The sequence below is a fragment of the Cydia strobilella genome, chromosome 9, assembly GCF_947568885.1.
Source record: "Cydia strobilella chromosome 9, ilCydStro3.1, whole genome shotgun sequence".
In the NCBI taxonomy this organism is placed as follows: domain Eukaryota; kingdom Metazoa; phylum Arthropoda; class Insecta; order Lepidoptera; family Tortricidae; genus Cydia; species Cydia strobilella.
Genome location: NC_086049.1, coordinates 842,913 through 858,425, shown reverse-complemented (window position 1 = coordinate 858,425; position 15,513 = coordinate 842,913). Strand labels below are relative to the sequence as shown.

General features: G+C 37.6%; 1 protein-coding gene across 1 annotated transcript in view; it reads right to left on the bottom strand.

Moving 5' to 3' along the window:
• Positions 1 to 8,022, bottom strand: part of LOC134744020 (suppressor of cytokine signaling 2-like) — a 60,122-nt gene extending 52,100 nt beyond the window's left edge. Inside the window, exon 1 of the mRNA XM_063677654.1 lies at positions 7,638 to 8,022. Within this exon, the coding sequence (XP_063533724.1) occupies positions 7,638 to 7,656 (19 nt within the window). The 5' untranslated portion in view covers positions 7,657 to 8,022. The remainder of the gene's footprint in view (positions 1 to 7,637) is intronic.
• Positions 8,023 to 15,513: the final 7,491 nt, after the last annotated feature.

The window sequence follows — 15,513 nt, the reverse complement described above, 5'->3', positions numbered from 1 at the left end:
AGTTATATTTTGCAGTTGTACAATACAATAACAAACCACAAATGAAACTATGAATTGTTGCTATGAAATACAATTAATTTGTGACTTTATGGTTTCATTTGCATAAAGGGTGAATCTGAAATAATTATTGTATGACAGATTCAGGTTAAGAAATTTTACAGTTAGTGATGCCTAACTAAGTTAATCAAACTCTTAGGTCACAAATTATAAAATTCAGGTTACTAATAGGTAAGGACCATAAAGTGTCAAGAAAAGGCAAAAGCAGCATACTTGTGTATACATTATCAAGTTAAGAAAGTCTATTTGTAAAATTAAAAAGTTTACAAAAACAGTCCCTGTTTGAAAAAAAACAAGACTTACAGATTTCTCATTGAAAATTGACTTGAAATGCAAAATCGATGAATAAGTACAACCACTGTCACAAGTGTTAGTACAAAATTTTAGTATGGTCCTGAGCAGAAGTCTGTGACTGACCTTAACAAAAGAATCAACACCAGAGTAGGTAAGTTAAATAAACGAAGCTAAAAGTAGATAACATTCAAACTTAAAGAAGCCTTATAAAGTAGGCTCAAGAAGCCTTATAAGGAGCTTGGAACTAATTTTTATTTTTCATTTCAATTCATGAAACTTTGTATTCTTAAAATTTGCTTGATCAGTAGGTTTAACAGAAGGTACCATGGAAGGTAACATGTATGATTTTATGACAGAGACACAGTGATGACAAGAAATAAGTTGGTAATATTAATTAAAGTATAGTAAGGCAAAAGAACCATGATTCATAAAGACAAAATGTATGGTTGCATTTTTGTCATCAAGTGCGTTGTCGCCACGATTAGCATAGCCAGGAAATATTGGCTGTATCAATTAACAAAAAGTGAATAAATGTATATTGGAATAACTTTTAATCACTTCCAATACTTCCAATAATATAGTAGGTGGGGTAATGACACTAATGACGCTAGTATATGTTACGGTGTACTCGGTGTAGTACCTATACGCTATAAATTAGAGCTACTTTTTTTTGGGTGCATGTCATCCCGAGATATAGTTGCTGCGTTCTTGCCGATTCCTGGGGCTGAATATTACCATTGTGACATACTGAACGAAGTTTAGGACGAAACATCAGGATCATAAGGTCATTGAATAAATAATTATCTGTTTATATAAATAAATTAATAAAAACCTGTTTTAAATGTAATCTTCTTAAAGTTGATGAATCGATGGAATATTTGTCATTTTATTTAATTAATGTTGAGGATTTTTCGATGAAGATAATGACTGATATCCATGACGTCATTGACGTCTGATTACGATTTCAGTAACGATGAGTAGGTATCTAAGGAAGATCTTAGGTAACAGAGGTCCGAGAACGATGATTATGTATATGACCGAACATATCGATTACAGTGTCGATGTCAACGAATGTTTGCCTCGATGTCCACGACAGGGTCAATAACTGACCATATCGATGATGAAAACGGAGCTGAACGACTTCGATAACAATGTCGGCGATAATGTTTGACTGACCATATTGATGATGATATCGATGATGATTACCGAACAGATCGATTTTGATGACGATATAGATGATGATAGATGATGATTAGGTATATAGTAAGATTAATTGATGATGATAATGATTGACTGAGTCGATGTTTATATTTCAATTATTAAATTGTTGAGGATGACTGTGACTAAAATTATCTTTGCTACTGCTAATGATTATAACTATTTTTATTTTTGTATGTTTCAACGCTGGTAACCTGGCTGAACGGATGAAGTTGATGATAAGCGAGGCCATCGCAGCAAGAGCTGACTGAAGCAAAGGAGGTGAAACTGTTAACACAGAGCTGCCAGCAGTGGGCAGGGCCCAAGCTGCCGATGGTCAGGGCCGCAGAGTGAGCAACCGATGTACTATGCGTCGTGTCCACGATTACCGTCTTATGCATCTGATCGAGCGACTCGGCGAGAGTCTCTCTCGGTGTTGGTCGAGACTCTTCGCTGACACGACTGCTAGTTATTATATTAATATTATGAATCTAGAATATAACCGTTGAGTTTTGGCAGACTGTCTAGTGCAGGCCGTAATGGCAGACTGTTTATTATGTTAGTTTATATTTTGGCAAAGATAGGTACTTGTAATATGGACCTTGTAGTTAGATTCAAAAATAAATAAATTTTTAGTTATACTTTGGCAAACTGTCCAGCGCAGGCCTTGAGGGCAGACTGTCTGGGGCAGGCCGTGATGGCAGACAGGCCATAACAAATTAAATGATTAGGTTGGCTATAGGTATGAATGTTGGCAGACTGTCTAGAACAGGCTTTGATAGCAGCCTGTCTTCTAGAGCAGGCCGTGATGGCAGACTGTCTAGACTGGTCTAGTCTAGAGCAGGCCATAACAACAGTCTAAATAAATAATTAGATTGACTAGGTTGAATGTTGGCAGACTGTCTAGAACAGGCTTTGATAGCAGCCTGTCTTCTAGAGCAGGCCGTGATGGCAGACTGTCTAGACTGGTCCAGTCTAGAGCAGGCCATAACAACAGTCTAATTAAATAATTAGATTGACTAGGTTGAATGTTGGCAGACTGTCTAGAACAGGCTTTGATAGCAGCCTGTCTTCTAGAGCAGGCCGTGATGGCAGACTGTCTAGACTAGTCTAGTCTAGAGCAGGCCATAACAATTTTTATACTTTGGAATGATGTCTAGAGCAGGCCTTAAGGGCAGACTGTGATTGTTTATGATAAATTATACTTTGCCAAACTATTTAGAGCAGGCCTTAAAGGCAGACTGTGATTGTTTATGATGTGTTATACTTTGCCAAATTGTTTAGAGCAGGCCTTAAGGGCAGACTGTGGTTGTTTATCATGAATTATACTTTGCCAAACTATTTAGAGCAGGCCTTAAGGGCAGACTGTGATTGTTTATGATGTGTTATACTTTATACTTTGCCAAATTGTTTAGAGCAAGCCTTAAGGGCAGACTGTGATTGTTTATGATGTGTTATACTTTGCCAAATTGTTTAGAGCAGGCCTTAAGGGCAGACTGTGATTGTTTATGATGTGTTATACTTTGCCAAATTGTTTAGAGCAGGCCTTAAGGGCAGACTGTGATTGTTTATGATGTGTTATACTTTGCCAAGCTATTTAGAGCAGGCCTTAAGGGCAGACTGATTGTTTATGATGTGTCATACTATGTCAAACAGCTTAGACCAGGCCTTAAGGGCAGATTGTGATTGTATATGATGTATTATGCTTTGCCATAGAGCAGGCCTTAAGGGCAGACTATGATTGTTTATAACGTGTTATACTTTACCAAACTGTTTAGAGCAGGCCTTGAGGGCAGACTGTAAATGTTGATGTTGGTTTATACTTTAACAGACTGTCTAGAGCAGACCATGACTGTAAGTTAGTTCATATAGTGAAAGACTAGAAGAAGGCTGTAAATGCTACTATAGGTGCTAGTTGTATGAAATGACTGTTTACATGATCTCAGGTTAAAGCGTCAGGTTAATATACATATTGTCACTGGCTGCGATTGATTAATGAGGAACTGAATAACCAGAAGGTTAAAATAATGTTGTTATGTATGTTTATCTTTCGTTAGTGTTAAGGTGAATGACATGTTATGATATATGGTTGTTGATATAAATGTTTAATTACTTTAGTGAGAGGACTCACTAAAATAAAAAGGATGGCCGAGCTGTAAGCATCACAATAGTTAATATCCTATATGTGGCCTAATACTACTGATAATTACATGTAGTATGTACCTGGCTCTATACTTTTGATTGTTGTATCTATGGTCATTTTAGTTTGAGAGAGAGAGCTGTCAGATTTGGCGGCAGGCCTGTGCGCGAGGTTATGTTACTTATGTTCGATTTGATCTTTATGTAATCTTATAATTAATCCTGTATATCAATGTAATAAAAGAAATGTCAAAGCAAGCAGTGGTTTGTGTGCTAAACCCCTTTTACTGAGCATTAAATCTATGGATGATTTCACGTACCATTACGCAAAAAACGGCAAAAACACGTTTGGTGTATGGGAGCCCCACTTAAATATTTATGTTATTCTGTTTTTAGTATTTGTTGTTATAGCGGCAACAGAAATACATCATCTGTGAAAATTTCAACTGGCTAGCTATCACGGTTCATGAGGTACAGCCTGGTGAGTCTTAGTAATAGGGTCCCGTTTTTACCCTTTGGGTACGGAACCCTAAAAAAAGGCACGGACAAAAATGCTACAAACGCTACACGTCCGGATTACAGGGATCACTGGATTAGCGAGGCTCTACTGTATATGGGGCATTTTCTATGAAAAGGGACCTTATTGTCGATGGCGCTTACGCCGCACAGCGTCGCGCGGCATTGTATTTATATCGGAGCATCGTTTATAATGGCGTAAGCGCCATCGACAATAAGATCCCTTTTTATAGAAAACACCACATTTATTCTGTGCTTAAATTACGGCTATCAGCTAAAACCGCTCTATTCCGGTTATCCATGCATATGCAAATAACTTATTAACAACAGGAAATATTTCTACTACGCGCTCATCCGAATTCATGGCGCGTTCTGTATAGATTGTATAAATAAGTAGATTATCTATACCAGTTAGGATAGTATTATACGTATGTATATGAAATTCATACTGGAATATAGATAGGTAAATTACAGGGTTCGAAATTATCCAGATCGCGATAATTTATCCGATATTAATTATCCCAGGTATGGATGGTGCTATGTTTATTTTCTTTGAATTCTTTAGTAATTTTTTAAATCTCGCCTTAGAATCTTCGTAAATTTTAGTTTATTATCAAATCGTCCAAATCGATAATTATCAGGCATAAAAATCACGATAATTATCAAGATAACTATCATTGATAATTATCCTTTCGAACCTTGGTATATTAATATCAAAATATTACTTTGAAATGAAATGGAATGAAAAATGAAATGAGATTATTTTATTCCGGAATTAATTTCCATATGTACGATACAAGTTTAATTATTACACTTTGCTAATCCGCAAAAAGATAACGTGCTAATCCGTTATACTTACTTGCGTAATTTTTACACGCAATTAATGTTACCACACTCCCACCGCGAAAATAAATACGCAAATAAATACAACAAACCAAAGAACAATACTCGACACGTGTTTCGCCTCTACGAAGCATTCTCAGAGGGCCTACCGCGAACCACGTTCCACGTGTTGCCTCCCTGTCACACTTACGTACGAATTTACAAGTGCGAAGAGAGGCAACACGTCGAACGTGGTTTGCGGTAGGGGTTGGGCTAAAGCAAAGGGGGTGCAAAAAAAGACTTAGAATTTTTTTAGTAGGTACAATACGGTACAATACTACAATAACATGTCTGTTCTGGCTCTGTTTGATCGCGATCATCGCGGTCAACCTAACACGATCCTCCTCGCTTCGCTCGTCGTCGCACCTATCTTGTCTCTGTTACTTAAATTTACTGTTCCAAATAATTGATTTTTATTTGTCAAGTAGTGGTTTCAACTTGCGGGTCAAATATCTCGGCCATTTTTGATTTTAGAGAAAAGTTTTTCCTACAAAACATGCTTATTTTAGCGTATTCTCTACGATAAAACAATAAAAAATTGGTGTCATAATAACATCACTCCGATAAAAATGAGTGTCGGCACCCCCTTTGCTTGTCCAACCGCGGTAGGCCCTCTGGCCTCAGGAAATGTTGACGGTCTGGTCTGGCGCCCGGATACGGAACGGTAATATTATTTTGGTATTAATTAATATGGATTTCCGCAAAGTAACGCCTGATTATATTCAAAATATAGATAGGTGTTTTTGATAGGTACCTATTCAATAAAGCTCGTCACAGACGGAGCGATAATATATCTGCCGATATCGGCAGATACCGACAGATATCTGCGAGTATAGCTAAGCACCACACACGCAACGATACCAAAATATAATATCGCTCTGTCTAGCACCTACATTGTGAGAGACGAAATATACTAAAATATATCGTAATATACCGAGTAGATATAAGATATCATGATCGGCAGATACCAAAATATACAGGGGAAAAATTAATGGGCCCTGGAGGGAAAGTGCCTTAAAAACTTAAGTTAGCTCATTTTACTTTTTATTTTTAATGTATTTACTAACACACAGCTATAACGATGGTACTAAAAATATTGTATGGAATTTTGAACGTTCCGAAATAAAGAATTTTTTTTAAAATTTTTTTTAAAGGAAACATTCTTTTATTTATAAAAAGAAACATTTAATGTTTTTTTTTCTTATTTCGCTGTCTCGCCCGGGAATCGAACCGACTAAAAAGTAAAAAAAACACGCTATTGTATTCCACTATTCGATACAGTTCATGTTAATGTTAAAATTTCTACAAGAAACAGTCTATAGTACAAAATATCCGGAAAATCGGAATCGGAAAATTATAAGTCGGTTCGATTTTCGGGCGAGACAAGCGATTAAAAAAAATCGAAATGCAGTTTTGTTTCTTTAAAAAAATAAAAGAATGTTTCCTTTAAGTAAAATGAGCTAACTTCAGGTTTAAGCTACTTTCCCTCTGCTCATTAAATTGTTCCATACTATTACAGCTTAGTGTGAACTCTGTCAAATAGTACGAAAAAGATATCGTAAGACGTAAGATGCCGTGTCTGTCGGTATCTGCCGATATATTATCGCTCCGTCTGTGACGGGCTTAATACGGCGATGGACCAAAACACAATTATGCGATTCGACGTCGATTCCTGAAAATTATACGACGCGGATAATGAAAAACCAGCCAAGTGCGAGTCGGACTCGCACACGAAGGTTTCCGTACCATTACGCAAAAAACGGCAAAAAATCACGTTTGTTGTATGGAAGCCCCACTTAAATATTAATTTTATTTTGTTTTTAGTATTTGTTAAGTGTATAATATAAAAAAATACTTAGGACTATGAAGGACCAACATTCAGACGTTATTTAGATTTTTATTTTATAAGCACGCTTTAAAAATAACGGTCTCCCAAATCATGTCACCAAACTAGTCCCAATTATTAACAGATTAAGGTTCAATTCCGTTAAACCCGTTCCCAGAAAAATATCTACAACTTTGATAACGATACGCTGTGTGTTATCATTCAAGGCGTCAACATCTGGTTAATCGTGTTTATGTATGATGTAATATTCGCAATTTATAATTAGTTGGCCATAAAGACGGCAAGCGGCGTCACGCGTTGTTTACGCTCGGAAAAGCGTCACGATAATGTGCCATTTTCAACCAAAAGGGTACTTATTGTCGCTTGTCAGTAAGGCGCTATTTCCATATAGCTTCATTCAATTAAGGGGCCCACTGACTATCAGTCCGCCGGACGATATAGGCCTGTCAGTTAGAACAAAAATTTGACAGTTCCGAACAACTGACAGGCCGATATCGTCCGGCGGACTGATAGTCAGTGGGCCCCTTAAGAAATCAACCTTATCAACAAGCGACAATGTGGTACCTTTTTGTTGAAAATGTCACATTTATTCATTTGACCTCGGTTGATTCGATATGGGTTGGCGCCACATGTTTATACGGTAAACATGATTAAAATGATACTGAAATAAAATTGGGAAGTTAGTAAATAAAATTTAGATAATTACCTGGTATTTTCACCACCATTTGAGGTGTTCGCTGTTGGTTGGGATCCAACTTAAACGTTTTAAAATGACACCAATACACGGAACACTTATAATTACTGATATTTCCTCAAATCCACTTCGCGTCCGTTTTCTCGGTAAACTCTATAAGCAGTTTCGTAGAAACAAGTCCAACGGAGAAATTAATTTGCGGGAAGCGCGTTCCGTCACAGAAAACGGTTCTTAGAACGCGGCACACGTTTAATTTCACTGTATGTAGGTAGCATTTATCACAGAATAAAGATATCACGAGAGGTGAAAGTTCGAAGGCGAAACGCCTCGCGGCAATGACGTGCCTCTACTGTGTTCAAAAGTAGACTGAACTAAACGAAACGAAACGCAAAGCGTGGTCGGCGCGACCGCGCACGCGCGAGAAAAGGACGCACGATTTACGTTTTTGAATAACCCCCAATTAAAATTCCACATGGTAACTGAGTACTACTTCGATTCAACCTCGAAACAGCTGTGAAGCTAGCTACCCTTGTCAATTAATGTGACCGAACAACTCGAAGGTCAAAAGACAAATATAATGCAGCTCGCCTGCCATGTACTTAGGTTCCTAGAATTCTATAGCGCGGCAGTTTCTGGGAATCGACACTGTCACTAATTTATTTGAAGGTTCTTGCTGTAGGTAGCCAGGGGTAGGAAACTAGAGCGTTCGAGCTTTTTCGGCTCAGCATTGCTCCGAGCAATTACTAGTGTTGGCACAACTTGACGTCCTTTTACGTGTACGACGTACGACCACAGATAAGATAAAACCCTGAATTTTGACAACCCTAAATAGCCTAAAAGGGATAGTAACATACATTATACATTAAGAAAGGGACTGTCAAGCTTCGGTTTTGTACGAACTTTCTGTACGGTAGGTATATATATTACTTATTCTGTGGTATAGCGTGGTATAGCCAACAAATTGTAGGATTCGTAGGTGTGTTGACCTCCGTCCTAAGCAACAATGTGTTAAATTAAGTTCTATCAATCATATCTCCCGCGAGTGTGGGAAAGTTCATTCACTTTTGGTCTATTTGTGTGGGTGGGTGGGCCGGTGGGCCTCGAAATCTCTTGCTGTAAATAAAGGCTGTGTGTGAGATTATAATTGTAGACGAGCTGGTAGATGGCATAGGTGACACCAATGAACAGGTGCCAGATGCTTAGATCTAGTACCTAATGATAGTGTCGTAAACTATGTAAAGGTATTTCGTTGCTCTCAAATTTGGGTTGGTCGGTCGAAGTATTTGACAGATGGCGCCAGTATAGGTTATTTATACCTGTCAGTCCTACGAATAGTGTAAAATTCTTGTTTTTTTTTTCTGGATATTTATGGCTGGATACCATTCGCCCTTTAGTCATAGTTCGTCGTTCAGTCAGTAGCGGTAGCATTGGTAACCGCTGAACAATAAACAAAGGCTTTTTCACCTCAGCAGCTCGAACAAACCTACTTTCGTCACTCCCTGGAGTGAGTAAAGTGCGACTTTCCTCACTCCAGGGAGTGAAACAAAGTAGCTTTTTAATTTAGTGACGGCCATGAACTGCCACCTCATACTTCTATAACATTTTTTTTTGTCAGTATTATTCTGTGTAATTCGAAATACATCCTTTAATATGTTCTCACTACTGAGGTGAAAAATTATGTGTGCAACACGAGAGCAAAGTTATTTTACATCTCGTGTTTTTGAGTCCCTCCCTACGCTCAAGATTCTAACTTAGAATCGCTTCGCTCGTGATTCAATTACAGAATCTTTCGCTTTCTCGGGACTCAAAATAAACACTCGCAAGAAAACCTCCCCTCCCCTCTTCCTCTCTTGTTGCACAATAGTTATTTGTGCAACAAGAGAGGAAAGTTGATTCAATTATAGAATCTTTCGCTTTCTCGGGACTCAAAAACACGAGATGTAAAATAACTTTGCTTTCGTGTTGCTCACATAATTTTTCACCTCAGTAGTGAGAACATATTAAAGGTTAAAATGTATTTCGAATTACACAGAATAAACAGAAAAAAAAGTATTATAATATGTACGATACGATAAGATACGATACGATACGATACGATACGAGACGAGACGAGACGTACCGTACCGTACCATACCATAAAAAACATGTAATAAAAGTATGAAGTTCGTGGCCTTCACTAAATTAAAAAGCTACATTGTTTCACTCCCTGGAGTGAGGAAAGTCGCACTTTCCTCACTCCAGGGAGTGACGAAAGTAGGCTTGTTCGAGCTGCTGAGGTGAAAATAACTATTGTTTAACATTAACAGATTAGGATGTGAGGCGCAAAAATGATTTGAGAAGTTTCATACTATACCTATACGTGACATTTTCTAACTTATTATACATATTTATACGCATCACGCACGCACGTATCGGTCTAAGAACTCTAAGATAAGAAATTTATTATGAAACATGCGTAAATTGCCTACCTATAATAAATATCGAATTTTGATTACGCAGAATGTTAACAATAGTTGATTAGTAGCCTAAGTAGGTATAGGTATGTAGCAACGCGTATATGTACACTGAAATTACGCACGCTATATCAAGACGAAAGTGGAGGTCCCGCGCGAAATCGCCTTTACATACAAATCCTTTCCATAGTCCTCATTTTCCTCTGGATATTTTAACATTATTGAAAATGTTTTTCTAATGGTCGACTAAGATTTCGTTTACCAAACTGCGTAGCATTCATGTAAATGGGCTCCCAACTCATAATATTCATAAGCAAACACTGTAGTCAACTATAATGAATTTGACCAATCACGTGGCGCCGCGGTCCAGGGAAAGACACTAACGCGCGACTATTTCATGAGTAATATTCATATGTGTATTATGCACGCGTTGATGTCTTTTGTACTACTGAGATACTTATCTAATTTTCTTTTACTATTTAGGTTTTATTGTAGAAAAAGTATTGTATACAATATTATAGTGATATAATCACGTTTTCTATTATATCACGATTGTATAAAATACTATTTGACGCAATTGGTTGTATATCAACCACAGCTATGCCCCTACGTTTGATTTTTTCGAATTTTTAATTATTATAAGTTAGAAGCATTTAAAAATTTGTATGAAATCTGTTTTTCGCTTTTATTTTTTACAATAATCAAAAAATCAAACGTAGATGCATAGCTATGGTTAAAATATTTTCCTTAATGTGAACATCCAGAGAGGAAAATGGGGACTACGTTTGTATGGAGAAGCGGCCGTCCCCTTTCCTCTTAAGAAACCAAATAAAGACACAAAAATATAAATATAGTTGGTCAAACCAAATTGCCAGTAAATAGAAAAAAAACTATACTCGTCCTTTTCTTTTGGGTGCTAGTACTAGTGTAAGACAAAGATAGTATAATTCTCATTGTCTATGTTTGAAATGAGACAGTTCTTTGACAAATTATAGTTTATTTTCTATCCTCTTAAGACGCGTACAAAATTTTGTACATATTCCAAAATCTATTTTGAACTTTTGATGAGTATAAGGGTTCCAAATTCAAAAACAAAACAAATGCTTCTGGGTCTCAGGAGGCTATGATCGATGGATCGCACGTGTGAAATTGATGATAGTAAAATTTCCGCTGTTTACAAAAAAACCTAGACAAAAAATAAGACACGATGAATCAAATGAAGATGCGCAAAATGTCACACGGTTCGGCAGGAAAGGTCGCGACTTGCGCATTTTTTGCTCACAATTCGCGCGCCAAGATGGAGAGCATACCGGAATTTCGAAAATCGAAATGAGGGCTATCGTTTTTGTGCTCACCAGTTCGCGCCACTGTAGATGTAGGTCCAGAAAAACAGATCACAAAATTCTTCTATGCTTATTTTTATATCAATACGTTCAATACACAAAGGTATTTTAACGTATAATTCGTATAAATGTGCCATTTTTTAACCTGTTTAATTTAGCATATATTTTAGTTGGCACTTTTTTTAAACCACTAACATTTATTGAGCTATATCTATTGTTTACCATGTTTAATCAAAGATGGGACAAAGATTTACCACAATTATGAATAAGGAGAACACTAAAAACGTTTTCAATATATGAAAGTTCGGCAGCCATATTGGGGCCGATTTGGTTTCGAAAATTTGATAAGGTTTTAATCTTGTTTTGACACGACCTTGATGAGGTCCTTAAGTCATCTCACGCGCATTAATTAGCGGGTATTGTGATAATGGTGCAAAATTGTCAATAGGTAAATCGAAGCATTTTGTCTAAACTTGTGTCAAGTTGTATAGGCTGTAGAATAAGATTCTAAAAAAAGCCGGCGGGAATCGTGTGTGTTTTGTTTTTTGACATATTTATAATTGTATGTAAAGTGTGCTATACAGAAAATGTTAAATGACGTGTAACACATGTTATCAATAAACGATTGATTGATTGATTGATAGGGTGAAAGGCATCATTTCAGCCTCGGACTATTGGCACCCTCACTCGCGTTCGAGCGCCAAACTACCTCGGCGAGTGCCTTTCATCCCTTGGTTAACAATCTACTATTTCATCTCAGAATTGCATGTCACATCACTCACATCAGTGTAATAGGGGTTTATACTTTATATATAATTAGTACGGAAGTATAGCTCGCTCCAGCCGGGCTAGCACATGATTGGCGCGCGAGTAGACATAGACTACCTGTCCACCTTTAATTCAAACAGTTAGTAGAAGACGGGTAGTCTATCTCGCGGCGAGATACTGTCGCGCCAATCATGTGCTAGGCCTTCAGCTGTACATGTGGCTGCTTGGCTGTATAGTTAACGCTATCTTTACTGAGCTCGTTCACTTACGTACTAACAATGGCATTCTGTTAAACAAAAGCCATTATTTCTTTTGTGCCTGAGCGCGTGGCCTTTGTGCCTGAGACTCACACACAATAGCCACGCGATCAGGCACAAAGGCCACGCGCTCAGGCACAAAAGAAATAATGGCTTTTGTTTAACAAAATGCCATTGTTAGTACAGGTAAGTAAACGAGCTCAGTAGATAGACCGCATACTTACATACTCGTAGAAGCAAAGAGAATTAGTTCCGCGAACGCCGCGTGCGTGCGCCGGCGCGGGTTCCGCGAACGCAAGTGACAGTTCCGACTGTTTCTCGCCCTCAGTACTGGTGGGCACACAAGCGGCATTGTGCAGATGTGCAAATTGCGGAAAGTTAAAAGAAAATTGGAAATGTCATCGGAAATTACGGCTATTTGTTTTTAAAAGTGTGAAAAACTAACTCGTAAGTATGTTTAATTATAGTATAATTTAAATATTTTTTTTTTACTGATGAAGTTAAAGTGACGTATAACATTTAAAACTTGCGTTTTGAACACGTATGAAAATGAAAAAAAGTAGTTTACAGCATGGGATGGGATCTTCTTTTAAGCATTAGATATGCTTGTGACAGAAAACCCCGCTCTTCCGAAATCGCTAGGGTAACAAAACCATTATGTTTGTGTCTTTAAATCTAGTATTTAAACTATTTAACACTTAAATCAAAAACTAAAACTAAATACTTCTTTTATACTAAAAAGTAGTACTAGCATGATGGTTACAATAATTAAATTTTTTAACTATTTAATACTTATTAATTACTTCAGTAACAATTCCTAATTATGTATTTAGAGCCTGAATGGTGCGTGCGTGCGCACAATTCGCGTATTAAATCACATTTAAAAACGGGTCTATCGTGAATTTATTATGTTACCTTTATTTACCGACGTTTCGACACAGGTTTCACTGGTCGTGGTCTCGGCTAACTGATGTCTCAGCAAAATCTGTTTAGTGACGTCACAAAGTTTGTGACTACCCCCTCCCCCTTGTCACAACGTCACATTTTCTTGACCCCCTCCCTCCCCTAAACGTGTGATGTAATTAATTGATGACCCCTAAGTTAAAAAAGTGGATACATCTCTTTGTAGTCGACTGTACCGTACTTACCTAAATACATATGGCGTTATTAAAAACGCATAGACATAGTATTTATTATACAAGTAGTTACAGACGCGCCACCAAGCGACCGGGGGTAAAGAGAAAGAATTTTCATGTAAAATTTGGGCAGCATAGGATTTTTTCTCTTTCACTCTTATAAATTTCGGTATTTCGCCGTCGCCTCCACCTATGATGCCACCCGGTCGGTGATATGGACAAAGCATGGTACTATTTTCTCTTTCCTCTTATAGGAATCGCAATAAGACTATCTTTCTCTATCAAAAAGTGTCAAGCCCTTGCAAAAATGCGTTACTGGGCTGAATTTGCTATGAATCGTTTGTCTTTATCTGTCATTTTGACTTTTGTATTTGTAAGAAAGGGATAAAACATAATTTAACTAAACAAGCACCGTAATAAAGTTTTATGAATAAGGGGGTTCCTCTTTAACGTGCACCAACAAAGTGAAATAACATATATAGAAAACGAAATATTTACAAAGATTAAAGTGGTCGCTTATAAGTATCTTAGGGTACGTGTACCCAGTGGACACTTAAGAACTTAAAAGAATTACAAAAATATGACGTTTTCAATCAAAAGGTACCACATTGCCGACCATAAGGACGAAAATTGCTTGCATCTTTATACGAAAAACCTGGCAGAGCGTCCTTATGGCAAGCGAGAATGTGGTACCTTTTGCTTGAAAACGACACAAATATGAACAGGTGTGGCGACACATTACATAATATAATATCCCATTAAATTCTCGCTTACAAATCATAAGCACTTAAGCCGGTAAGTGTACCGCAGTTAGCATCAAAAGGTCGTAAATCACCTATAAAATCTATGCTTATACGACCTTTTCAAACGGACGGTGGACAACAGATGGTCGCCGGGTGCTTTATACCAGCATCACGCTTCTGCTTATTGGGAACATTGTGCATAATAGGATAGTTGACACATGTTGAATTTCACAACTAAATCTAGTTAAATAGATAGACAATGAGCAATAATTTATCACAATAAATAGGAAACTTTATGGGAATAATAAAAAACCGACCAAGTGCGAGTCGGACTCACGCACCGAGGGTTCCGTACTTTTTAGTATTTGTTGTTAGCGGCAACAGAAATACATCATGTGTGGAAATTTCAACTGTCTAGCTATCACGCTTCGTAAGATACAGCCTGGTGACAGACAGACGGACACAGACGGACAGACGGACAGCGGAGTCTTAGTAATAGGGTCCCGTTTTTACCCTTTGGGTACGGAACTTTTTTTTAAACTCAAATAGGAAAAAAATAACGGTACCATTCGATTCCCTACATTTTATTTAAAAAAATATTGTATAGCAACAATATACATAAACGCAACATTTCACCGACAAAATCGCAATTTCCTTGTTTTCCATACATCGAAACGGCTTCTAAGCAGTGACACAGTGACGTCACGATGTGTTGCCATTTCGTCGCTATACTTACTCAACCTCATATCTGCAACAATCATTTGATGGAAATGTCGCTTCTCTTTCATTCGGAATACGGATGTTTTTGTCATCAAATGAGTGTTGCAGATACGAGGTTGAGTAAGTATAACGGGCCGGCGATTTGTGATAAGCGTTTGCTATGTAAAGTGGCGATGCCAGATTTTGACCATCATTTGTGACCTTCGTATTGCTTTAAGACAATGGGTCCAATACAGACATTTGATCCTCAAAACAAACCTGATCGACTGATGATAGTGCGTTTCGAGACTAGTGCATTCGCCACCGGAAAGATACCATTAAAAAACCGGCCAAGTGCGAGTCGGACTCGCGTTCCAAGGGTTCCGTACATTACACAATTTAAACAATGTATTTTTTATGTGAAATGTCTTTAAAAAACCCGTAGGGGTCGGATCAAAAACTAAGTAATTAAGTCCGACTCACGCTTGA